At 40.3% G+C, this 27353-nt stretch overlaps 1 protein-coding gene across 1 annotated transcript in view; it reads left to right on the forward strand.

The window, feature by feature from the left end:
• The window catches only part of slc27a2b (solute carrier family 27 member 2b), a gene marked incomplete at both ends in the record, with an annotated part of 34258 nt that extends 6905 nt beyond the window's left edge, over positions 1 to 27353 (forward strand). Inside the window, 9 exons of the mRNA XM_084335161.1 lie at positions 4786 to 4995; positions 11849 to 12004; positions 14764 to 14888; positions 15013 to 15207; positions 15300 to 15390; positions 16188 to 16386; positions 16639 to 16736; positions 24565 to 24695; positions 27177 to 27353. Of these exons, the coding sequence (XP_084191287.1) occupies positions 4786 to 4995; positions 11849 to 12004; positions 14764 to 14888; positions 15013 to 15207; positions 15300 to 15390; positions 16188 to 16386; positions 16639 to 16736; positions 24565 to 24695; positions 27177 to 27353 (1382 nt within the window). The remainder of the gene's footprint in view (positions 1 to 4785; positions 4996 to 11848; positions 12005 to 14763; positions 14889 to 15012; positions 15208 to 15299; positions 15391 to 16187; positions 16387 to 16638; positions 16737 to 24564; positions 24696 to 27176) is intronic.

Here is a 27353-nt window from a genome sequence, read left to right on the forward strand (position 1 = left end):
TAATTTGTACACGTAGTCTAAGAGGTACTAAGTACAACCATGGCAGTTTCATAAGGTGCTTATGGGAAAATCTTTTTTTATCCCACATCAAAGTTAGTCGAAAATGCTGATTCTGGGGACTTTGAAACTGAAATTACTCAAAAAGTACACAGTAAAAATATTTCATATAATTTGTACAGGTAGTCTAAGAGGTACTAAGTACAACCATGGCAGTTTCATAAGGTGCTTATGGGAAAATCTTTTTTTATCCCACATCAAAGTTAGTCGAAAATGCTGATTCTGGGGACTTTGAAACTGAAATTACTCAAAAAGTACACAGTAAAAATATTTCATATAATTTGTACAGGTAGTCTAAGAGGTACTAAGTACAACCATGGCAGTTTCATAAGGTGCTTATGGGAAAATCTTTTTTTATCCCACATCAAAGTTAGTAGAAAATGCTGATTCTGGGGACTTTGAAACTCAAATTACTCAAAAAGTACACAGTAAAAATATTTCATATAATTTGTACACGTAGTCTAAGAGGTACTAAGTACAACCATGGCAGTTTCATAAGGTGCTTATGGGAAAATCTTTTTTTATCCCACATCAAAGTTAGTCGAAAATGCTGATTCTGGGGACTTTGAAACTGAAATTACTCAAAAAGTACACAGTAAAAATATTTCATATAATTTGTACAGGTAGTCTAAGAGGTACTAAGTACAACCATGGCAGTTTCATAAAGTGCTTATGGGAAGAATTGTTTTTATCCAACATCAAAGTTAGTCGAAAATGCTGATTCTGAGGACTTTGAAACTCAAATTACTCAAAAAGTACACAGTAAAAATATTTCATATAATTTGTACAGGTAGTCTAAGAGGTACTAAGTACAACCATGGCAGTTTCATAAGGTGCTTATGGGAAAATCTTTTTTTATCCCACATCAAAGTTAGTCGAAAATGCTGATTCTGGGGACTTTGAAACTCAAATTACTCAAAAAGTACACAGTAAAAATATTTCATATAATTTGTACACGTAGTCTAAGAGGTACTAAGTACAACCATGGCAGTTTCATAAGGTGCTTATGGGAAAATCTTTTTTTATCCCACATCAAAGTTAGTCGAAAATGCTGATTCTGGGGACTTTGAAACTCAAATTACTCAAAAAGTACACAGTAAAAATATTTCATATAATTTGTACACGTAGTCTAAGAGGTACTAAGTACAACCATGGCAGTTTCATAAGGTGCTTATGGGAAAATCTTTTTTTATCCCACATCAAAGTTAGTCGAAAATGCTGATTCTGGGGACTTTGAAACTGAAATTACTCAAAAAGTACACAGTAAAAATATTTCATATAATTTGTACAGGTAGTCTAAGAGGTACTAAGTACAACCATGGCAGTTTCATAAGGTGCTTATGGGAAAATCTTTTTTTATCCCACATCAAAGTTAGTCGAAAATGCTGATTCTGGGGACTTTGAAACTCAAATTACTCAAAAAGTACACAGTAAAAATATTTCATATAATTTGTACAGGTAGTCTAAGAGGTACTAAGTACAACCATGGCAGTTTCATAAGGTGCTTATGGGAAAATCTTTTTTTATCCCACATCAAAGTTAGTCGAAAATGCTGATTCTGGGGACTTTGAAACTGAAATTACTCAAAAAGTACACAGTAAAAATATTTCATATAATTTGTACAGGTAGTCTAAGGGGTACTAAGTACAACCATGGCAGTTTCATAAAGTGCTTATGGGAAAATCTTTTTTTTTTATCCCACATCAAAGTTAGTCGAAAATACTCATTGTTCTATAAAAAGGACTTTGAAACTCAAATTACTCAAAGTACACAGTAAAAGTAGTTAATATTATTTGTGCAAGTAGTCTTGAGAAGTATTAAGTACAAACATGGCAGTGTAATAAACTACTTATGAAATAATAGAAATGAACCACATGCCATCCTTTACTTTGAAATCCTCACCGGAAGTGTTCCTCTGTGGAATTGTCTGTAGCTTTTGTTTAGTGGTCGAATATACTGCGCGTCCTATTGATTCGATGTTCAATAATACTGCACATACGAAACGTCCTATTGATTAGACTAAACGTCCTATTGATTCGATGCGCATTCAATGTCATATTAAGTATTTCTGTAAGATCTACTTGCGAGACTGTGTTCAAAAGTCACGTCGGTTCATTACAACAGCCTCCCAGGGTTGTTTGAATGCATTACCGTAAACCTGGAACTAATCGCGCACTCGAAAAACAAGAGCGGCTCACTTGACCACGCAAAAGCAAAAGACGGCTCACTTGACCGCAGTCATATGGCTGTAGTGCAATTTTTTTTTACCAATTGGCTGCCCTAGGCAGGGTTTAATTTTATGGAGGATTTGCCTGGCTGGAGGGGGGTTATTACATGGCGTTTTCACATTCGCCGAAATGCTTGAATGAATGAATGAAAACTTTATTTAACAGATTGCAGAATGGGTACAATACAGTGGGGGACCCTGATGTAAACAAGTCGAAAGTCTTTCTCTGGTCTGCATCCCCTTAACAATTGTATGTATTGAGTTGTACTGTACTGTACCCATTCTGCAATCTGTTAATAAACTTTTCAATCAATCAATCACTCAATACATACAATTGTTAAGGGGATGCAGACCTGAGAAAGACGTTTGTCTTGTTTCCATCAGGGTCCCCCATTTTCAATTCATATAGACATTTATGACATACACAACATACATGACATTTATGGCATAGGGACATATAGGTATTTAGTACTGATACATTTGTGACATAAACGGTATTCAAATATACAGTACTGTTACCCCTAGATCCTGACAGAGTATATGATGGGGAGGGGACTGTACATTAGGAGGGGGTGGGTGGGTGGGAGAGAAATATACATACGGCGGGGCGGGAATATATACATGCGGTGGGGAGGAGACTGTCTATTAGGAGGTGGTGGGGGTTTTGGGCATTTACGGTGGCCAGTTTCGAATTGCAGCCTCCCGTAGGTGCTCTTTAAGAGCGGTTTTGAATGTGGGCAGGGATTCACATTCCTTTACAGCTTTGGGTAGGGCGTTCCACATTGTTGTGGCATAATTGCGAAACGTGTTTAGTCCCTTGTTTGAGCTTCCTCTGGTGTAGTGGTTGTGGTATTCACTGACTTTTGGGAAGTATTTTGACATGTACATGGGCACCCCGGTCGTATAGTGTATCTTGTAGACCAGGCCCATTGCAAGTTGCTGTACTCTGTCGTCTACTCTAAGCCATCCTAGGTTGTCAAAGTGGGCAGGGGTGAGGTGGGTTCTGGGGTTCAGGTCAAGTAGTAGTCTGACCAGTTTGTTTTGTGATGTTTGTAATCTTGTTTTAAGCGCCTTTGAGGTGCATTGGTACCATGAGGTGCATGCATAGTCATAGTACCCTTGAATGAGTGCTCCTGCCAGAGTCTTCAGGGTATTCTTGTTTACCAGAGAGGAGATCCGGTACAAGAATCTAGTTTGTTGGTTGACTTTTTTTATTACATTGGATGCCATTTTGTCACAGGAAAGATTTGCCTCTAGGATGGAACCCAGGTAATTTCGTCTTTCCTTGTGACAATATTGTCACCCACTGTAACTGAGAAGCCGTCGGTCTTGCTGAGTTTGTTATTTGAACCGAAGAGAATGGACTCTGTTTTGCCCATGTGTAATGATAGTTTGTTATCAGCGAGCCATATGCAGATTTTGCCTAGTTCCGAGCTGAGGGTTTTTTCAACCTGCAACTTGTTCTTGTCAGAGACCAGCAGGGCTGAGTCGTCCGCAAACAGGCTTGTGATTGGTCAATAGCGCTCGTCAGAGGTCCGTTATTACTCGATAACGGACCTCTGCCGAACAATAATGACCGCTGTTCGCAATCAAGCCCACTGACACACTGCATCAGTGCAGCCAATCAGACACACCTGCTGGCTGCACTGACAGCGGAGTGTGTGTGACGATGACAGCGGGAGCGACAGAACAGAACTGCATTTGATCTCGTCTTGTCGATGTAAAATGAATTAGGTATATTGTTAGTAAGTTAGCCATGTAATAAGCGGGATAATGTATAGCTATACTCGATCATTGTCGCAAAATAATTGACCTTCACTGACGTTTAAAACACCTCGGCGAGGCGCCTCTGTATTTTAAACTCTGTCGGTCAATTATTTTGCGACAATGACCTTACTTATTAGGCTATACTATGGAATTACGCATGGTTGTTGTGGGGTTATTTCATATTTATAAATAATGGTTAACTAGTAGTATTAGTCAAATTATTTAAATGATAAACTTTTTTTCCCCTCCCCATTTGTTGGCGCCCTTAGCTTTTGCCACTGCCTGCCTATGCCAAAAACAGGCTCTGTACAGTACACGATACATATTTTGGTAACATCTTAGAATACAGCCCTCGTTGTACAGTGTAATTACCCGGAACTCACTGTGTAACTTTCTTGTATAAACCATACATATCAAATATTTACTGGTTCCTACTGGTACTTAAATGTAGGTACATTTTACACTCACAAATGTTTTATCTGACAGATCATCTGTCGGATCACGTCACGACATCTTTAGGAATAGAAAACACAACCACTTGGTAAAAAAGTATTTAACTTCTATGCACAGCATATTTTATTAAAATCTAAAATATATTATAAAGTATGGATTGTATGAAGGTACACCATAAATTCAGTACAACGTGGCTGTATTATAAAGTGTTACCCATATTTTTACTATTTAATTGACAAATAAAAAATGATTAACAGATTATTTATTGCTTAATTTGCCAGAGTTAAAGGACGCTGTTGAAGAGATCTTGCCAAGTCTGTTGGAGCAGGAAGTGTCTGTTTTCCTCCTGGCTGACCAGTGCACCACCTCGGACATTGAGAGCCTCAAAGACAAACTCGACCAAGCCTCTTCTGAGCCTTTGCCGAGTGGGTTAAGGTCAAAGATAACGTTGCTGAGTCCTGCCGTGTATATTTACACTTCAGGAACCACAGGTAAGCTAGTCTACCTGTTCTCAAAGTGGGGTCCAGGGGGTCCCAGCTAAATGAGAAGTAGCTAAATATCACTAATATTCAGTTTAATAGACTTTAGTACAATGTTTCTATGGCTGTCTCCCAACTTACAGTATGGATACTAGTTGTAGAATTCTGTACTAAGTCGTATTTAACCCTTTATCTGCCAGAGATTATTCTGATCTTAATCCACTCTCTGCCACCACTGTAAGTCTATGGAGATGTTCCCCTTCTTTGCAGGGCTATAACTTTTTAAATTGTATTGCTAAATTGACATTACTATGGCCCATTCAACATCAAGTATCTATCGTTTAGGATGTAGCAACGTTCTACTTTTTCATTCACACATTCATTTCATACTAAAATATGGTCTAAAGTATAAATATGTTTTTATCGTTTTCTGCAGCATTCCATAGAACGTGAGTTATAGACATAAATACATATATTAGATCATCAAATGTAGTTTGATACCGATTGACGTCAGATTAAAAATTTCAATTGTACAAGGTCCTAAAGGTCATGCCTCATCATCTGCTGGTGACCGGAGGGAGGGGGGGGGTTTATAAGTCCGTGGCCGACGTTAAATCATTTATGTAGTATGGGTGATATGTTGATCGGAGCAGTTTGTATGTATAATAATAATCAAACATGCTGAAACTCACCGCAGCTTCCTCGTAGCGTTGGGCGATCAGCGTGGAGCAGAAAGTTCACTATTATGGGATGTCGATCTAGTTGGTCCAGTTCCAGGTTGTATAATACTATATACGTCCAAATCATGTTGTTTATCGAGTTATTGGCAACGGATCGCTATCCAGTGTATGGGTGAGCACCACTTCCGGCCGCTCACTTCCGGTTTTGGCACCTTGCCGATCGGCCACCAGATGGCGGTCTTGCACCGTTGGAGAGTTGAGAGGAGCTCTACAGCACCCGTCAAGTCTCCGTGGGTGAAATATGATTGCCATGACAGATTTTTGAAATATTGATCTCAAAGACGCTGTACGACGTCATTGGCAGATTACGCATGGCGAGGAATGACGTCTAAACACGTCATTGGCGATTAAAGGGTTAACAACAACAACAACAACAACAACAACAACAACAACAACAAGCATCTTCTCAGATGAGGGTCCCTGAGACGAGGCTTAGATAAGATGAGATATTCCTTTATTGATCCCCTTGGGGAAATTCAAGCATCATAGCAGCATATGGGGGAGGGGAGGTACAGGTATGGGTAGGGTAATAGTTAAAACACAGAAATAATTAATTTTTTTAAACGGTGTAGACAAAGGTGCAGATGAGGGTCTGTATGGCCTATAACATATGTTACAATAAATATCCTATCAGTCTGGGTCCTTGACATGACAACGTTTGAGAACCACTGAGCTTGTCCACTAATCACTGAACTCACTCACTGAATTGATTGATTGAAAACTTTATAAACAGATTGCAGAATGGGTACAGTAATCACTGAGCTCGTCCACTAATCACTGAACTCACTCACTGAATCACGGAAGAAGGCTGTACTTCTCCTCACACACTGTAGGCTTATCTAGATTTTGTGTCACTTGTACTTGAAATGTCTGAAAGTACATTTACTCCACTACATGAATGAATGAATGAATGAATGAATGAATGATAACTTTATTTAACAGATTGCAGAATGGGTACAATACAGTACGGCTCAATACACACAATTGTTAAGGGGATGCAGACCAGAGAAAGACGTTTGTCTTGTTTACATCAGGGTTCCCCATTTTCAATTCATAGTGACATTTATGACATACACAACATACATGACATTTATGGCATAGGGACATACATGACATATTTACATGACATATTTAGTACTGTTACATTTGTGACATATACGATATTCAAATATACAGTACTGTTACCCATAGATCATGACAGAGTATATACATATGATGGGGAGGGGACTGTACATTAGGAGGGGGTGGGTGGTTGGGAGAGAAATATACATACGGTGGGGAGAGAATATATACATACGGTGGGGAGGAGACTACATTCCACAGGAACTACTGCTCTCTAGCCCAATCGCATGTATCTGAAACCTGCATTAGTTAACATGAACAACTCTCTTTGTCATTGGGTACAAAGTCTGGAGCTGCTGGATAGACAGTGAGTGTGATCACTGCACCCAGGGGAACGATGTGTGTACAGGGATACATCTTCTGTTTCAGAACTGAGAATATAAAGTAGTTAATTATACACAACGTGGCTCAGGAGGTAGAGCGGTCGTCTGGTAATGTGAAGGTTCCCGGTTTGATTCCGTCTCTCCTCCCGGCTGCATGTCGAAGTGTCCTTGAGCAAGACCCCCTAACCACTTCTGATGAGCAGGTTGGCACCTTGCGTGGTTGCCGCTGTCGTCGGTGTGCATGTGTGAGTGAAGAAGAAGAAGAGAGAAGAAGTCTTTATTTGTTATGCAGATTTAACACACACATGCAAGGGGCGACCCACAGGAACACACACACACACATGCACTGAGTCGCTGATGAAATGTTCTCTTCCCATCCCGTCGTCCTTCCCCCCAAGGGTAGCCAGGACCAATCCAAGTGCTCCTGTCTGTCTTCATCAGGGACGCGACAGACAGCGTTAGCGATCTGTTGTGCATGTTTTTCCATTGGGTTTATCTTATCGGGAGGGGAAACTCTTGTGAGCACAGGGAGAACATGCAAACTTCACACATAAAGGCCCGGGAGATACCCCACCTGGGTAACTGGTAACACGGCAACCTGGTCCCCAAGCGGGAATCGAACCCAGGACCTTCTAGCTGTGAGGTGACGTTAACCACCGTACCGCCCCTAATAAAGACTTTACTGCGTGAGTGAAGACAGTGTGCCTGACTCCTCAAAGTATATTTTACTCCACCAACGCACCACATTTACTCAAGTGTGCAATGAGACTTCTGAAGAACTATAAAATTGCTACTTATATACCCCCGGACTCTAACCTCAAAATAGCAATGAAGGAACTTTATATGGACATAAGCAAACGGAACGCACACCCTGAGGCACACCCTCTTGCCCCACAAGAGGAGACAGGACATTAGACCATGTTTACACAAATATAGCTATGCATACACATCTATTCCCCTCCCCCACATGGGTCAATCTGACCACCTCTCTTTGTTCCTGGGCAAGATCTGAGCTGCAGCAGCGGTTCCAACTCACGGACTGGAGTATGTTTGCCACCCAGGCATCCCTGGACTCCCACACAGATATTGACTCCTATACCTCCTCCGTTGTTGATCACATCAACTCCCAACATTGATAGTGTCACCACCCTTAACACTTTTAGTGCCAGCAGGGGGCGCCAGAATTAGCGGTTGAATGCCAGCCTTTTTAGACTGATTTTCCGATATTTCATGATTTTCACAGAGATATTTCTATATTCTATATTATGGCTATGTGTCTAATACGCCTGTCGCTTATCAATGACTTGCTTGTAGTCAACATGTACAACACGGATTGTTTTTTCATCTGTACATTTCCGTTTTATACCATTTTGAAAAATGCTCGTTTTTGGAAATTTCCAGAAAATAAAAAAGATTCTGTGATAAACGCCCTTTAGTGAAATACACAAACTCTGATTACCCCAAGACTTGTAAAATAGATTCCTTACCTCAGATCAGATGTTCTCCAAAAAGATGATTCCAATTCCTGATCGCCATTCCAAATATCGATTGCGTTTATTGATCCAACGCTGGGTACTCGAAACACATATTCCACGCTGTTCTGAGGGTCGGCAATGAATGCATTCGGCTCGGGTTACATGCCTGATAACGGTGATAAGTCGAATGTGGATTCTGGATTCCACCCCCCCCCCCCCCATGCATTTCCATGAATGGATATCGCTAATAAAAGCAATAACGATTAAATAACGAGATTTCTCTTTGTTGGCTGGCATGAAATAATGAGATTTCTTGTGGCTGGCACTCAAAGTGTTAAACAGATCACTACATTCCCCAATCAGAAGCCGTGAATGAACAAAGAGGTCCGTTCACTACTAAAGGCACGTAACACCGCTTTTAGATCTGGTGACAAGCAGGCCTACTGTGCAGCCTGGGCTAACCTGAATAGGGGAATCAAGTGGGCCAAGCACAGCCACAAGCTAAGGGTTGAAGAGCACTTCAACAACTCTGACCCCCGACACATGTGGCAGGGTATCCAGGCCATCACGGATTACAAACCGACCAACAACTCTCCCCAACCACTGAACCCTTCCTCCCTGATGAGCTCAATAACCTTTATGCCCGATTTGACAAAGACAACCAGGATGCGGCCATCAAGGCTGTTGTCCTTGCTGACCACCAACCCCTCACTCTCTCCCCCACTGACGTGTGTATGGCACTGAGCAGGACTAATGCACTTAAGGCAGCTGGCCCTGATGGCATCCCCGGCTGTGTGCTCAGGAACTGTGCTGAGCAGCTGTGCAGGGTCTTATCTGACATCTTTAACCTGTCACTAGCCCAAGCAGTTTTCCCAGGGGGCTTTAAAACCACCTCCCATCGTGCCAGTACCGAAACACTCCTCTGGCTCGAGCCTTAATGACTTCCGCTCTGTTGTACTCAGCCCCATCATCATGAAGTGCTTCGAGAGGCTGGTCCTGGCTCACCTCAAATCTGGCCTTTCACCCTCACTGGACAAACACCAATTTGCCTACCATGAGAACAGGAGTACGGAGGACTCCTCAGCGCTACACTCCGCCCTCTCCCACCTGGATGAGAGCAACACCCATGTGAGAATGCTGTTCATCGACTTCAACTCAGCATTCAACACCATCATCCTCTCCAAACTCATCTCCAAACTTGGTGACCTTGTGGAAACCAAAGACCTTGACATCAACCCCTCTGTCTGCAACTGGATACTAGACTTCCTAACGAACAGACCTCAGTTTGTTAGTATAGACAATCTCACCTCCTCCACCCTCACCCTGAACATTGGTGTCCCTCAAGGCTGTGTGCTGAGCCCCCTCCTCTACTCCCACGATATATGTGGTCCCACCACGACTGCACTCCTATACATGGTACCAACACCATAATTAAGTTTGCAGATGACACAATGGTGGTGGGCCTCATCAAAAACAACGATGAGTCAGCCTACAGGGAGGAGGTCCAGCACCTGGCGGTGTGGTGGGGTGTGCCGACAACAACCTGGCCCTCAACACCAAGAAAACCAAGGAGCTCATCGTGGACTTCAGGAAGAGTAGAGCCAACGTGCACCAATGGGATGGACGTTGAGCGTGTCTCTAGATTCAAATTCCTGGGAGTCCACATCTCAGAGGACCTCTCTTGGAACCTTCACACCTCAGCACTGGTCAAGAAGACTCACCAGCACCTCTTCTTGCTGAGGAGACTGAGGAAAGCCCACCTGTCCCCTCAGATTCTGGTGAACTTTTACCAGTGTGCCATAAAAAGCTTACTCACCAACTGCATCACAGTCTGGTATGGCAATTGCACTGCCTCTGACCGTAAAGCACTGCAGAGGGTGCTGAAAACCGGCAAACGCATCACCGGTACACCACTCCCTACTGGTGTCTGAGGAAGCATTGTTAAGGACACCTCTCACCCCAATCATGGACTGTTATCCCTCCTACCCTCCGGGAGACGCTACAGGAACCTCTGCTCCAGGTCAAGCTGACTCAGGAACAGCTTCTTTCCCTCAGCTGTCATCTCTCTGAACTCTGTGCCACATTGACAGCCCTCCCACCATATAAACTCTGCACCCTGACTCCATTGCCTACACTGTTACCCATACTGTACGACTCTGAACTATGTTGCCTATACTCAACTTATACTGCTTTCACTGTCTATCCATATACTCTGTATGATAGGATGTACAACAGTGCTGTATATACCATGTATTTACATTTATATTACCGCATATATATATACCCATACTTGCTTGTACACATGCACATAACCCTTAGCTCTGTATCATAGCATGTACTATAATGCTGTATATACATATATATATTAAGGCTGTCAAAGTTAACGCGGTATTAACATGCAAGTAGAAGTTGCAGTTTACAACGACTAGGAGGTACTGCTGACAGCTGGATTCATTCGATCCCAGAGTCTCTGCAGTGGTAGGCAAGTGCTTAGTCCACTGCGCTACCCATCCGCCCCTCCTCCTTACTGTCTTTTACTATTATGTACTTTGCTACTATGTCTACACTACCATCTACTATGCCTATACTACTACTTACTATGCCAATATGTGATTTAAATATGATTTAAATTAAAATGTTGTGCTTAACTTAGATGTGCTGATTATTCTTATCCTATTGCTGAACAGATTCAGATTTCTTTATTCACCATATTGTACAGGTACAAATGGAACGTGATTTGACGTTTCAGTGCATGATTGATTTTTTCACAAATAGGAACAACATAATAATAATAATGATATATAAATAAGTGCAAAACAGGACAGAACAGTGAGACAACAATAAGACAGTAAAGTGCAGTGGTAGGGGACATGGATAGAGATGTGTTGATTATTCTAAATCTAGTGCTTAACCGAGATCTGAGTATTTAAAATATAGTGCTTACCAGAGATGTGCTGATTATTTTACATTTATTGCTTAACATTGATGTGCTGATTATTTTAAATCTAGTGCTGAACAGAGATGTGCTGCATATTTTAAATCTAGTGCTGAACAGAGATGTGCTGTAAATGTAGCCTACTCTACCAGGGCTATTCCAGTCTTATTCAAGTAAAGTAAAGTGTGTTTTGTTCCCCTGCCACTGCTAAATTCTTATGATCCTTACAAACAAAGCAAGTTGCCCTCGTCCTCCTGTGCTCTTTCACAGGGTTACCCAAGGCAGCCATGGTGACCCACCTGAGACTTTGGGCCATGTCTTTCCTGCAGTCTATAGTAGGAGTGACCTCCAGCGACGTGATCTATGTGAATCTCCCTCTCTATCACACTGCTGGCTTCATGGGGTGCACTGGGGCCATTGAAAGGGGTGAGAGTCTTTCGGTTACACAATTACAAATGTTTTACCGACTTGGGGTGTTTATGAGCAACATATTTTACTCTGTCTATAGGGAGGTGTAGTGGTTACGTCATTGCCATTTTTCGTGTTCCACCCTCTGTCCAACGCAATGCATTTCCCCATTGCCCATTTCTAAATCGCCTCGTTTAAAACAAATAAAGCATTAACATTGGCATGGTGTACCTTTCTTTTTTTTATCTACTTTTTCTCCCATTTTTCTATTTTTCTCCCATCCCAATTTCGTATCGTCCAATTCTACCCTCCCCTGTCTGTGGACGAAGCCATACATTGCACGTGTCCCCTCCGGTACTCGAGGTAGCAGCCGTCGCATCTTTTCACCTGCACAGCGCGATCTTTCAGTGTCGGGAGTCTGCGTTTGGAGGGCACGCCGCCCCCGTCGCTTCCTGATTCTACTGCGCAGGCGCACCAACCACACCAACCGACCTGTAGGAGTCGCTGTCCACAACGTCCGATCCCCACCCATCAGCTTCCCACCCCCTAATACTGCCAAATGTATTAGTATGAACGACCAGCCAAGCTGATAGCAATGTGGAGAGCTGGGCTCGAACCCAGCGTCTCCTGCATTGGTGGTGAGCGCCTTGCCCACTGCACCACCTAGCCGCCCCCACATGGTGTACCTTTCTGTGCTTATTCATCCACAATCTATAGCTCAACATGAAAATATTCGCAATTAATCATAAAAAAAAACGCGAAATTTTATTTCAACCAAAAATGTTTAAACAATAATGTTAGTGATAGAAGGGAACTTATTTTGTGCAAAAATGGAAAGCTTTTCAATTTCCATGCGGCAGAATTGTTACAATAGCCGATAATCCATTTTCCCAATGATAAATTCCTATACGGGTGGAACAACCAGTGACGTCGGACTACACATCCCTATTCTATTTTAGTCTTTTATTATTGCCTTTTTTTATTGTCATAGTCAAACCGTAAGCAAAGAGGCCTATTAAGATGTTAGATCCTAATGTGAAAAACAATGTGATTTAATGTTCTATTCCTTATCTTGACTTTGTCTATTTTGCTGCTATCTATTTTATGCTCATTTTTATTATCCACTTTTTCTCCCATTTTCTATATTTTCTCCCATCCCAATTTCGTATCATCCAATTCAACCCTCCCCTGTCACGAACGCTGTTTCTTGCCTCCCACAAGCCGGCTGCAATGTGGACTAAGTCATACATAGCACAAGTCCCCTCCGGTACTTGAGGTAACAGCAGTCGCATCTTTTCACCTGCGCAGCTCGATCTCTCAGTGGCGAGAAGTAACGCGTGGGAGGCTCACGCTGCCCCCGACACTTCCTGATTCTACTGCGCAGGCGCACCAACCGACCTGTAGGAGTCGCTGTCCACAACGCCCGATCCCCACCCATCAGTTTCCCATGGAGCGCTGGGCTCGAACAGGCGAGCCCAGCGTCTCTGCATTCGTGGCGAGCGCCTTGCCCACTACGCCACGTAGCCGCCCCTATTTTATGCTCATTTTATACTTATTTTATATATGCAATCTGCACTTTATGCATTGCTCTTGATCTGCCAATGTTGTTGACATTTTATGTCTGTCTTTTATTTTATTTTACAGCTGTGAAGCACTTTGAGCAGACATTCCTGTATGAAAGGTGCTATATAAATAAAGATTATCATTATTATTATTATTATTATTATTATTATTATTATTATTATTATTATTATTATTATTATTATTATTATTATTATTATTATTATTATTATTATTATTATTATTATTATAACGTGGTCAAAATGTTCAGAATATACCACTTCTCAGGAATGAATGTTTTTAGTCAAGTTTCATATTCGCTCTGGTGATTGGCTAATACACTTAAGGTCCCCAGAGTTTGCGCTGAATTAGGAACATCTTTAAACCTCAATTCATTAGTATATATTGGTCAGTTAAAATCTTTAATAGCAAACCACTTCACCAGTCTGAAGTTGTTTTAAATTATTTTAAAGTTGATTGACTTTCTGTTTCTATATTGCTTTCTTTTTTTGTATTATGTGTTGTCTTTTTATTATTTTATAAATTTTTTGTACCATTTCAGCAAAACAGTAAAAACATTGACCATGACAGAAAGTGTATAAAGGTGCTGAGTAGAGGCAAGAGACCCAGATGGGCCTATACAGGGCCTCAACTCATTAAATCATTGGATTAAAAAAAAAAAAAAAAAAAAAAAAGTAAAGTGAAATAAGTTCACAAAACAATTTTCATAATATTAAGATAATAATAATAATAATAATAATAATAATAATAATAATAATAATAATAATAATAATAATAATAATAATAATAATAATAATAATAATAATAATAATAATAATAATAACAAACAACAACATTAATAATTAGTCTAAACAAATTAACATGAAACTGTAAAACAAAGTGACATTAATGGTTTTATGAGATTGAAGCTATTCATTTAACAATGTATATTTAAGCTTGGATTTGAGTGATGAAATAGATGAGCACATTTTTATTATGGATCTTATACTGAACTGACCTAATGTTGTGCGGAAGAAATTACGATGAATATTGTTTGATTGCCTTGTTGGATATGAATGAATACTGGAGTTTGATATGAAAAAATGTGTTGTCTTTCTCGACGTCATTGCTCTCAATGTTCCTTCCAGATGAAATAAAGATTGAATGAATGAATGTTTCTATAATCTGATTGATCTAATCATTCTGTGTTTTTAAAGGTATCACAATCGCTTTAAAAAGTAAATTTTCTGCGTCCAGCTTCTGGGAGGATTGCAGGAAGTACAAGGTGACGGTTATCCAGTACATAGGTGAGACCATGCGTTATCTCTGCAACGCGCCAAAGGTATGTTGACATTGTGCAGCGCTATGTCTGATGACAACCTTGAACAGTGACGGATCAGTAATAAATCTTTTTCCAATGGCGCTTATACACCACTTGCTTTGCCATTCTTTCTTCCCTGTTTTAGAAACAAAACGAGCAAAGCCACAAAGTAAGGATTGCAATAGGCAACGGGATCAGAGCCGACGTTTGGAGAGATTTCCTGAATAGGTTTGGAAACATTCGCGTCAACGAGCTCTACGCTGCAACGGAAGGAAACATAAGTCTGATAAATTATACCGACAAGATCGGTGCCGTCGGGCGAGTAAACTTTTTCCACAAGGTGAAAGTCAACATCTTTCTCTTTCAGACATGTGAGATGAAGCCACTCTCTGCTACCAACAAGGTGTTTATGATTGTTGTTCTGTTCCGCAGTGGGCCTTTCCTTACGCTCTGATCAGATACGACTCTGAGAGAGAAGAGCCTCAGAGGGACCCCAGGGGTTTCTGCATAGAAGCTGCTAAAGGTACATAAATACATCCAGGCACTCTCTGGTATTTGCTGGCGTCATCACAATGTGTACTGGCAACGTTTTGGAAAAGGATCAAAACACAAGTGTGACGACGGGCGACTTTTTAAAGAAAACATTTGCCCAGTGCTACGTTCACACTGCAGGCAATGGCTGAATGGCCTGAATCGGATTTCTTTGCTCATAATGTGACTCAGATCTTTCTTTATTTTCATGATGGTGTGAAGAACAGCACAAATCACACTGAATCTGATCTTTTCAATTCTGATTTGGGCCACTTTCATAATGTCATAGTCAGAACACAGTCAAATCAGAATTCATGCCACTTTTATGGCACTCTAGATTGAAATTCATCACAATTCTGCGCTGGTGGGAATCCTGTGACTTCAGTGTTCTCCATGTTTACGTCCATCTTCGTTATTGTTCGTTTGCTCATGCGGGTCAGTTCAGGAGTGTGACCAGTTCACACTGGCATCTGATATTGGCCACATTTAAAAAATAATGTGAACAGCCAAAAATAAATCTGTTCTGAGCAATACATCCAAATTGAGCACTAAAGCTTCTGTGAACGTAGTGTAGCAGTGTAGCCGTGTGTAGTGTATCAGTGTGTGTGTAGTGTAGCAGTGTATATCAGTGTGTGTAGTGTAGCAGTGTATATCAGTGTGTGTAGTGTATCGGTGTGTGTAGTGTAGCAGTGTGTATCAGTGTGTGTAGTGTAGCAGTGTGTGTAGTGTAGCAGTGTGTGTAGTGTAGCAGTGTGTGTAGTGTATTGCTAACCACTATCTTGACCTCAGGTGACCCTGGACTTCTAGTGTCCCAGATCACGCTGAAGGCACCGTTCACTGGTTATGCAAGAGACCTGAAGCAAACTGAGATGAAGAAGCTTCACAGCGTCTTCAAGAAAGGAGATGTGTATTTCAACACCGGTGACCTGCTTCGCATCGACAGAGAGGATTTCATCTACTTTGTGGATCGTGTTGGAGACACTTTTAGGTAAATCATAGAATTTATCTTGGCAACACAGTGTATATGTACTTATTTGTAATACGTGCACGTTGTACACTTTAGTAAATACGTCAATATATTACTCATGGCTATAACATTACGTATAATATGTACCTTTTTACTGTGGTTGTTTAGTCATTTATTTACATATTTTACGTGAAATTGGGCTGGTCTTAGTGACCCATTATTGTGGTTTAAAGTGCGATTTGGAACATTTGGCCATAATGATTTGACCTTCAGGTGGAAAGGCGAGAATGTGGCCACCAATGAGGTGGCTGACGTCATGACAACGGCTCACTGTATTCATGAAGCCACTGTGTTTGGAGTACAAATTCCAGGTAACGCTGCAAGCTTCTTCCCAAGGCAAATAGTGACAAGAGAAAGTCCCTCAGTCTTCTCATTTTGTAAATTTGTATTACTTTTCTTTTTATAAAAATGGCACTTGACTTCTAATATATAGAGAAAGATATGATCATATATATATATATATATATATATATATATATATATATATATATATATATATATATTTTACGCATCTCGTCTGGAAATGGTGAACCCTACTTCACAGACAGCGAAAAACAACAACAATGCTTTAACAGCAATATCTTTAGCAACATGTTTTCTTTAACTCAATCAGCGCCGCAGCGATATGCGTGATGTGTTGTTAACAGGCCGACGCTCTAAAATATAGGAATACGTGGTGGTGTTTGCAGGGCTATAACTATATTCCATATTATAGCTATGGATACAATACTATGGCCCATTTGACATCGACTATCGTTCAATATGTGTTAAAGAAATTATGTTTTCATCCATACATTCCCGTTGTATACCGTGGTGAATAGGAGTATGGTTTTAGAGTAATCCTGTCTAATCCCAGAAAACGACGCTATGCAGCAATACGTGCAATTCACTAAATACTTTGCTGTTTCTCGCCTGTACACGCTACTATTTCAAAATCACATCTATATTATCGGTATTATGTTTCATCATGAATGCTTTGATCGTCACCAACGGCACACGTTGTGGAGTAATGTTACACACATATTGTGATCGAAGTGAAGTCATGGTTAGATCACAGCAGGATTGATACCATATAGGCCTTACCTTCACTAGGATGTACCCCAAAAAGAATATTCCAATTATCTGATTGCGAGTCCCAGTATTGGTGTCGATCGTGTCGCCAACATAATCCGCCACACATCATGCACCGGGAGCATTTCACGCTTCTCAATCTGACCGTTATAACCGCTCCCCTTGCCCGACCAATAAAAATCCGACCGGAGACTTTTGATCGACGCACAGGCCAAGATATAATGTTTCAAAGGGTGCTCGATACTGCCACCTGGGTGGATGTGGCCGGTATTGCACTTTGGCATTCTCAGGATGATTCCCCATGTTAACCCAGATGTCCGTGTGCCTGTAATGAATGGAAATATCGAATAACGGCGCTGAACGGTTGGCAGGTTAACCGGACTATCATCGGGTCCGGCGCTGATTGAGTTAAAGGTGCTATAGATAACATTCTGCCACTAGATGTCGTACTAGTACCAACATGGTTATCCAATCGGGTGCATTCCACATGGGGAAATGGGAAGTAGGGAGGGGATACATTCATGCAACATGTAAACAACAACATACATTTTGGACCTGCAAACCTTTAAATGATAAATTCATTAATCAATCTATTTTTTTGGGGGGGGGGAATAATACTTTTATTACTCACCTTTCTAAAAGCTCTGTGGATGTATTCTTTAAAAAAAAAGAATAAAGAATATATATGTATATATAGTGCTGTCAATCGATTAAAATATTTAATCTGATTAATCACATGATTGTCCATAGTTAACTCGCGATTAATTGCAAATTAATCTCTTTTTCTTTTTTCTTTTTATCTACCTTAAACGGATACTCTTATCAACATGAGAGTCAACAAATGCTTGCTTTATGCAGCCATTTAACACAAAAGGATGACCCTCATGCATTGCAAATTTGCATCAAATTCAAAACAGAGTGATGCACAAAATAACTTGAAAGAAAATAATAATTGAAAACAATGAATAAAGTGTGCATGAAATAATAGGGGAAAGAAAACGTTAGGAACTTGTTACATTCACCCACACAAGGGCTGAGGAGTCGGACTCACACCCCCGCCCCCCTCTCTCTCTCTCTCACACACACACACACGCACACACACACACACACACACACACACACACACACACACACACACACACACACACACACACACACACACACACACACACACTCTCCCAGCTCTCTTTCTCTCTTGCCCCTTCCTCATCTCTATCTCTCTCACACACACACGCACACACACACGCACACTTTGAGTCAGAAACAAACATAGTATCAATGAGAGTATCAATAATCAGAGCCGTCTGGGAGAAATGCGAGGCCCTGTGCGAAATGTTTTAATTAATGAATACTTATTTTTTCCTTAAATTTCCTAAAAATATTAAATCAGGTTGTCGTCTCCAATCAGTAAGAAATTGTATATAAACACACATTTTACACACCGCGTTTGATTATTATAATGAAGCCTTGACACGATATGAGTTTGTATAGTAATGTTTGTTTATTACAACATCACACAAAACAAAATCCCCATCTCACAACACATTCCCAAAACCCAAATATAGGCTAAATAATAACAGCCAGGGAGGTGTTGATATGTGCCTCTTCAAGTTTCTCAAGTTTCTTTAATAGTTGTCATACAGAAGTACAGAATACTTTTATACAAAATGCTTCTTACTGTTACGCTCCAGAGACTGTGCAAGACAAGATAAGTATGAAATAAAATAACATAGTATAGCATGTAAATTAGAAGTAAAAAAATGAGGTCACAGTGTTCAGTATAGACATATGTACAATGTTCGATGCAGAGTAGACGTAACTGAGTTACCATATAATATACAATACTGTGTAGTGTACTAATATACAATACTATATAGTGCAAGGCAGAAATAGGATGAGGTGCAATTTAGGTACAATTTACAGTAAGTGTACGAGTTGTAGTGCAAATCCTTTATCAATAAATATAAAGTGTTTGTGTGATCTAAAGTGTGGAGAGTGGGTGCTGCAGTGTGTTGTTTGTTTAAGTGAGTGTGTGCGTGTGGGTGTGTGTGCTGTGTGCATTTGATGGTTGTTGTATAGTGTTTATTGTTCGTTTAGCAGCCTGATGGCCTGGGGATAGAAGCTTCTTCTGAGTCTTTCTGGGCGGGGAACCGAAACCCCAGTGATATACGTACAGGTAGCCTATAGGCCTACTTGCACTTCAAATAATTGACAACAATAACAATAAGCACTCAGACATAGGCGCCGATTTATGTTTCTGCCAGTGGGTGCTCAAAACAGTTGAATGCCCTACCCCCACGCCCAAGATAAACTTTCTGCAATAACCTACATGATTTGTTGCTATACGGATTTGGAAAAAGTTGTCAAACGCACACATTTCCGACACACACGCGCAAACACACACACACACCCGTCTAGAACAAACACCCATTACGAACGCAGCTCTGCCTGTCAGCTGGTAGCCCGAGGCTGGGCATACAAGTCAACGTATTCTTAATAATAATAGCCCGAGGCTGGGCATACAAGTCAAATTTCTCTCAGGGAAATAAGCGGACAATGATAAAAACGTCACTCGCCACTTATAGAAATCAAAAGCGTGTATTTAACAACCTCAAAAACGTTCGAAACATTAACACTATGATCGCCGGGGACGAGTTAAGACGTCATTCCTAGCCATGCTCATTCTGCCGAAGACGCCGTAACTCGTCTTTGATGTCAATATTTCAAAAATCTGTGAGCGAAATCACATTTCCCCTCCGGAGCCCTGAGACACACTGCAAAGCTCCACTCAACTCTCTAGCGGTTCAAGAGCGCCATCTGGTGTCCGATCGGCAGATCGCCAACCGGAAATGAGCCTTTGAACCGGTAGTGCTCATCCATATGTGGTCCGGGCACTCGCTATCGTTAGAGAGACTCTGTCTTGACACAGTGAACATCGATCGGTGCAAATAACTCGAAAAAACAACATGATTTGGACGTATATACTATTATACAATCTGGAAATGGATCGGGCATTTCTCCATCCCATAATAGAAAAAATTCTGTTCCACGCTCATCTGCCAGCGGCGCGAGGAAGCCACGGTAAGATTCAGCGTTATATTCTAACGTGTTCCATATAAACTGCTATGATGAACATATGACCCACTCTGGATGAATCATCTAACACTGCCCACGGAATTATAAACGATCCCCCGCCCATCCGGTCATCATCAGATGACACGTAGTAACTTCTAGAACCACATCCAGTTGAAATTTTTTATCTCGCACAGATTCCTACCAAACTGTATTTGATCATCAATATAATGCATTTAGGGCTATAAAGGCTATTTGCCTGTATTCTAATTACATGCAATGCTTTGGTCCAACATTAAAACGTCAAAGTAGAACTATTATGTACTTTCTCAGTCAGTGCTAAGTGCAGTCATCTTATGCAGCATCACTTTTCACATCAAAACAAAAGTAGAACTGTAATGTGGACTCTCATATTATTAACATTGACAAACATATTTACAATTAGCATTTTATAAAGTAGAACTGTAATGTGTACTTTCTCAGTCAGTGCTAAGTGCAGCATTACTTTTCACATCAAAACAAAAGTAGAACTGTAATGTGTACTTTCTCAGTCAGTGCTAAGTGCAGTCAGTGCTATAAGTGCAGCATCATTTTCACATCAAAACAAAAGTAGAACTGTATGTGTACTTTCTCAGTCAGTGCTAAGTGCAGCATCACTTTTCACATCAAAACAAAGGTAGAACTGTAATGTGGACTCTCAGGGTAAGATCTAAAAAATATATATATATACAGTACTGCTTAAGAGGCAGAGATCAACAAAAGAAAATATAATACAGAGGGGGAAGAAACTGTACATGCTATTTCTGTCTCTCATTTCAGCACCAGGTGCTGTCCATCGTTATTATCTCCATCTCCGTTTATGTTTCTGAAAACACCGTTTACGTGAGGGTGAAAGGCCCAAACGTGGAAGAAAATGTGCGTTTTATATGGCTTTAATAATAATACTAATAGCCCGAGGCTGGGCATACAAGTCAACGTATTCTTAATAATAATAGCACGAGGCTGGGCATGCAAGTCAAACTATTCTTAACGGCTACTAAATAAAAACAAATTATTTGTTATTCACTCACCATTGACGTTACTTCTTTACGAGGAAAGTGTTACTCCTTGCAGCCGTGCGCTTGATGAATTCATCTGCGATTACATCCAGGTTCCTCTTTCGTGACACATTCTTGTGACGCGAGCTTGTAGACCTGTTCGAATGCCAGAAACATTTGACGCGCCGTCGTAGCACTGGTGACTGGCCTCTACATTTACCGATTGGCAGTGAGAATCTCATCAGAACGTCTTTTAACAGCTGAAAAAGTGCGTCTGCTGTTGTTTTTGATGTCTCATAAAATCCAACAAAAAGTTCCTCTGGCTCCAGATTTTCAGTCACAAAACGGAAGCAGATGGACACCTGCTCTTTGACCGTGATGTCGGTTGTCTCGTCCATAATCACAGAGAAAAACCCAGCAGACTGTATTTCTTCAATTAACGTTCTCCGCACAACATGGCCCATTATTTCAGTCATCTCGTTTAGGATATCATGAGATAGCCACTTGCTCTCCTTACGAGCCAGCCATGACTGTAATTCTGGGATATCTTGAGCACGCAAGTTTAGCAACTGGGTCAAATTGGACTCCTCGTCTGTTTTTCCTCTAATGGCTAATCCCTGACACGAAAGATATTGGATAGAGGATAGAATATCCAACAAAGCTATTCTCGCATCAGCCATCTGCTTTTGTTTACCAGCAGACATAGAAGCGGCAACATTAACACCTGCATTAGCAGCGGCAACAATGCTAACAGCAGCTCGATGCCGATTTGACATTTCGTGGAATCGGAATCGTTCTAGTGCTTTAGCCCAACTGGAAAAGCCATCTCGTACAAAAGCTTTCAAAGATTCTCGATTGTGTGTTGTGGATGGAAGCGGGGCACCCATGTTTTTAGCTGTAGTGCAAAATTCACAAAACACCTTGTTTTTTGTTGCTTCATAGGCTATCCACAGGAATTTTACTTTCCAGCTAGCTTGATAAATCCATCCCTTTCTTTGTCCATCTTCGCTGTTGCGGTTGTCGTTAACTTCGTTAGTCTTGTTAGTTGACTGGGCACTGGGCAGCCCTGCTTGTGCTGCTGCCGCCGGTGCTGCTAGCTTCCTCTGCCTCCAAAACATAATTTTCGGTTCAATGTCCCGACGCGAGGCCCCACGGCTGCTTCTGACGCAGTCGGGTCGCTGATTTTTGTGATGCATTTATCAAATTAACCTCTCAGCGAGGTATTGAACACTTATTTTTTCTTTGCTTTTTTTCTTTGTTCATTCCCTGAGTAAAATGTCCTCCATTTATCTCCTCTCGACATTGTGTTTAAAAATTCTAATTACCACCACTCTGCCACACACACCATCCGTTTATATGCATATTACTATTCCACAAACGTGTCTAATGTGAATTATATAAGCATGTAAGCAAAACTAGATTTTAGGTCTGTGATGGAAAGTGATTGTTAACATTCTATTTAATTTTTTTTTATATAAACAAAATTATAATAATTTTTCTTTTTGCGAGGCCTCCTAGGTGCGAGGCCCTGTGCGACCGCACCTCTCGCACGCCCCTTGCGTTGGCTCTGTCAATAATACACCTGAGTGAAGTCTAGTAAAAAAATAAATAAAGATTTCTAGAAAGTTAATCGTGAGTTAAAAAAAATAGTGGCGTTAATAGAATCGTGCGTTAATACTGCGTTAGCTTTGACAGCCAACATAGAAATGTTATCTATAGCACCTTCTATAGCAATTTTACTTAAAGGGGAACTATCTTATAAATGGCCTTTTTCAGTGTTTAGCATTGTTTCCTAGCTATGTGGACTTATATTAATAGGATCTATGTCTCTAATTCTCATATTGGCGCATTCTTCCAATTCTCCTCTCCAGGGGTGCAGTGCTGGGCACACGCGGTCAAACGACGTTTGGGCTTCGAAGTGCGCGCATCCTATTATTATGCAAAGTCTAGGTGATAAGTGCCTAGACTTTGCATAATAATAGGATACCGTTTGGCCTTCGCCCATATTACGACTGCACCCCTGCTCCTCTCACAATATTCACCCTCACTGAACTGAGTCATCTGAAAATGTGCATATCTGTGATGTCAGAGGTTTCTCAGCTGCATAATAATGTGGCAGTTGATGTGGCAGTTGCCACCAGGCCACACATTGGTTGGAGCCCAGCCTCAAAACGGCTTAAGATCTTGAGGTAGAAAAATGCTGTTTTTGAGTACTTGATTAGAAATACAAAACAATGTTTTTTTGGAAAAAGAATACTTACAGAGGTGTTCCATAGACTCACAGGAATTGTGTAAAAGTGCCCAAATAGTGAAAGAAATAGTAAAATAGTTCCCCTTTAAACAATTTTGCTTCACAAGACTCCAGTGTGTGTCATCTCAACACTGAAGCTCTGAGAAAGCAAAAAAGAGGCCCAAACATTATGGCATTATCTTCTTCTCCAGAGTCAGACGAGAAGATGGATACCAGTTTCCTCTCTGCGTTCAGTGGAAAGCTATCCGCCTGCAAGCTAGCCTAGCTTAGCACAAATTAATGGAAGCGGATATGGACCAGCTATTCTAGCTATTGGACAAAAACACCTCTCTCTGAGTTTTAAGCTAGGCTACTGGTCCGTAATCGCTTCCATTAATTTGTGCTAAACTAGGCTAGTGAATTGAAAATGGGGGACCCCGATGTAAACAAGACTAAAGTCTTTTTCTGGTCTGCATCCTCTTAGCAGTTGTTTTGTATTGAGCCGTACTGTATTGTACCCATTCTGCAATCTGTTAATAAAGTTTTCAATCAATCAATCAAGGTCCCTTGTGGCCTATGATGTGAAGATCAGCAGAGAGGGTGACATATTTCTCTGCTTGTTAAGACCAGTAACTGTGGCGGTACTGGCTAGCCAAAAAAAATCAGAGCAGCGTGGGGGGGAGGATGATACTTGTATTTCTTGTATTTTTATTTGTATGTTCCTTCTAGGTCAAGAGGGCAGGGCTGGAATGGCTGCTGTCACATTGACAGAAGGAGAACACTTTGACTCTGCTGCTGTTTTCAAGCACATAGAAAACTGCCTACCTGGTTACGCAAGACCACGATTCATAAGGATCCAGGTTGGTTTATTCCTCCAGAATAACTGAGTTATTCTGTATCTTGATTTCATAGATGATGTATTGTATTTTGTATTTCATAGATGATGTATTGTATTTCATAGATCATGTATTGTATTTTGTATTTCATAGATCATGTATTCTATTGTATTTTGTGTTTCATAGATAATAATAATAAACTTTATTTGTATAGAACTTTTCATACAGAAATTGCAGTTCAAAGTGCTTCACAGCTGTAAAAGATACAGGCATAAGTTACAGGCACAGTCTCTGGAGCGTAACAGAAAGAAGCATTTTGTATAAAAGTATTCTGTACTTCTGTATGACAACTATTAAAGAAACTTGAACTTGAAACTTGAAACAAGGTAAGGTAAATCAGTGTTTCACATTAGCATCCCAATAGGCCTCTCTGTTTACGGTTTCATTCAGTAATACAAATAAATAATAAAATAGAAAAGACAGTAAAAAGTGTGATCAAATAGTTCAATAAAAATATACAATAACATTTACAACAGAACATTGCTCATAACACTTAATAGAACAACAGAGCAGTGCATCGCTTTTAACACTTTGAGTTTCTTTACAAAGTTCAGTTCTAAATGATCTTATAGAACAACAGAGCAGTGCATCGCTCTCAACTTTGAGTTTCTTTACAAAGTTCAGTTTTGAATTACAACAGAGCAGCGCTCTTACAATTACAGTGCATAAGAGGTAGTGAGATAAAATTAGCATAGAATTGACACATGAATTTGATAGGAAGTGTATAAAAGTAGGCAGAATAAGAATAGTGCAGGTAAAGTACAATTTGTGTCAGGATATCCCTGATGTTTCATTTAAATGCCTGAGCAAAGAGACTTTCTGTCTTTTGAATATATCTAGCGAGTTGGCTTCCCTGATGTTTTTGGGTAGTTTGTTCCATAGTTTCGGGGTGTAGTTAATAAAGTCTGCATCACCTCTTTTTACTGTTTCTGGGAGCCTCTAGTAGTCCAGCAGCTGATGATCGCAGTGTTCTTGCTGGCCTGTAATTTATTAGAGTGTTGGCGATGTAGCTAGGTCCCTGTCCATTTAGAGCTTTGTATGTCTAAGGAGAAGGACCTTGAAGTCAATTCTAAATGTTACAGGAAGCCAGTGTAAAGCAGGTAAGACTGGACTCGGGCTGCAGAGTTTTGGATTAGCTGAAGCCTCTCTGTGGTTTTCTTAGGGAGACCTGTGAAAAGTGCATTACAGTAGTCTAACCGGCTAGATATAAATGCATGAATTAGCTTCTCAGTATAATTTTTATTAATAAATGGTCATACCTTTGCTATGTTTCTGAGATGAAAGAACAATGTTTTGGTCACTTTGTTAATAGGAGAATTTAAGTTCAGTTCTAAATCTATGATAACCCAGAGGCTTGTGACCTCATATTTGATCCAGGGGGTTAGTGCTCCCAGGTTCTTTATTAACGTTTCTTTTTTTGTTTGTTTTGTTTTGTTCTGATTTAGTTTCAGGAAGTTCTTACTCATCCATTTATTTATTTCCAATAAGCAGTCGGTAATGGAGTTAATAGCTGTATCATTTGGTTCAGCAGATATGTACAGTATGCAACCCCATAGTTGTTGCCATATATCTCAGACATGTGGCCTCCTAGTTTAACATAGAACTTCCTCCATCTGATGTATGTTTTAAACCAGCTTAGCACATAGTCTGAGAAACCGACAAGGTTTTCAAGACGATTGATTAAAATATCATGATCGATTGTATCAAATGCTGCACTGAGATCTAACAGGATAAGAATGGAGACCTTATTCTCGTCAGAGTTTAGTCTGAGGTCACTGATTATTTTGGTGAGGGCAGTTTCAGTGCTATATTTTCTGAACCCCGATTGAAATTCTCCTAAGATGTTGTTTTCTTCAAGAAAGGAATTCATTTGAACTGGAACTATCTTTTGAAGTACTTTACTAATGAATGATAGGTTGGATATCAGTGGATAGTTTGCCAGTACATTACTATCCAAGTTAGGTTTTTTTTAATAATAGCTTTAGATTATGTATTGTATTTCATAGACCATGTATTGTATTGTATTATATTTCATAGATCATGTATTGCATTATATTTCATAGATCATGTATTGCATTATATTTCATAGATCATGTATTGTATTTTGTGTTTCATAGATCATGTATTGTATTTTGTATTTCATAGACCATGTATTGTATTATATTTCATAGATAATGTATTGTATTTTGTATTTCATAGACCATGTATTGTATTATATTTCATAGATCATGTATTGTATTGTTTCATAGATCATGTATTGTATTGTTTCATAGATCATGTATTGTATTGTTTCATAGATCATGTATTGTATTGTTTCATAGATCATGTATTGTATACTGTAGATCATGTATTGTATTTTATAGATGATACAAGTCTTGTATTGGGGGTAAAGGTTTCACCTGGAATTGAACAGAATCACCTGCTGATCCCTGTTGTTGTCCACAGAGTTCCTTGGAGGTCACAGGGACGTTTAAGCAGATGAAGGGGAGGCTGGTGAAGGAGGGATTCAACCCAGAGGAGACCTCAGACCTGCTGTACTTCTTAGATGAGAGAGAAAGGAACTATATCCCACTCTCACAGGAACTATATCATTTAGTTATATCTGGAAAGACCAAAATTTAA

Source organism: Notolepis coatsorum (assembly GCF_963971535.1).
Source record: "Notolepis coatsorum genome assembly, chromosome: 18".
In the NCBI taxonomy this organism is placed as follows: Eukaryota; Metazoa; Chordata; class Actinopteri; order Aulopiformes; family Paralepididae; genus Notolepis; species Notolepis coatsorum.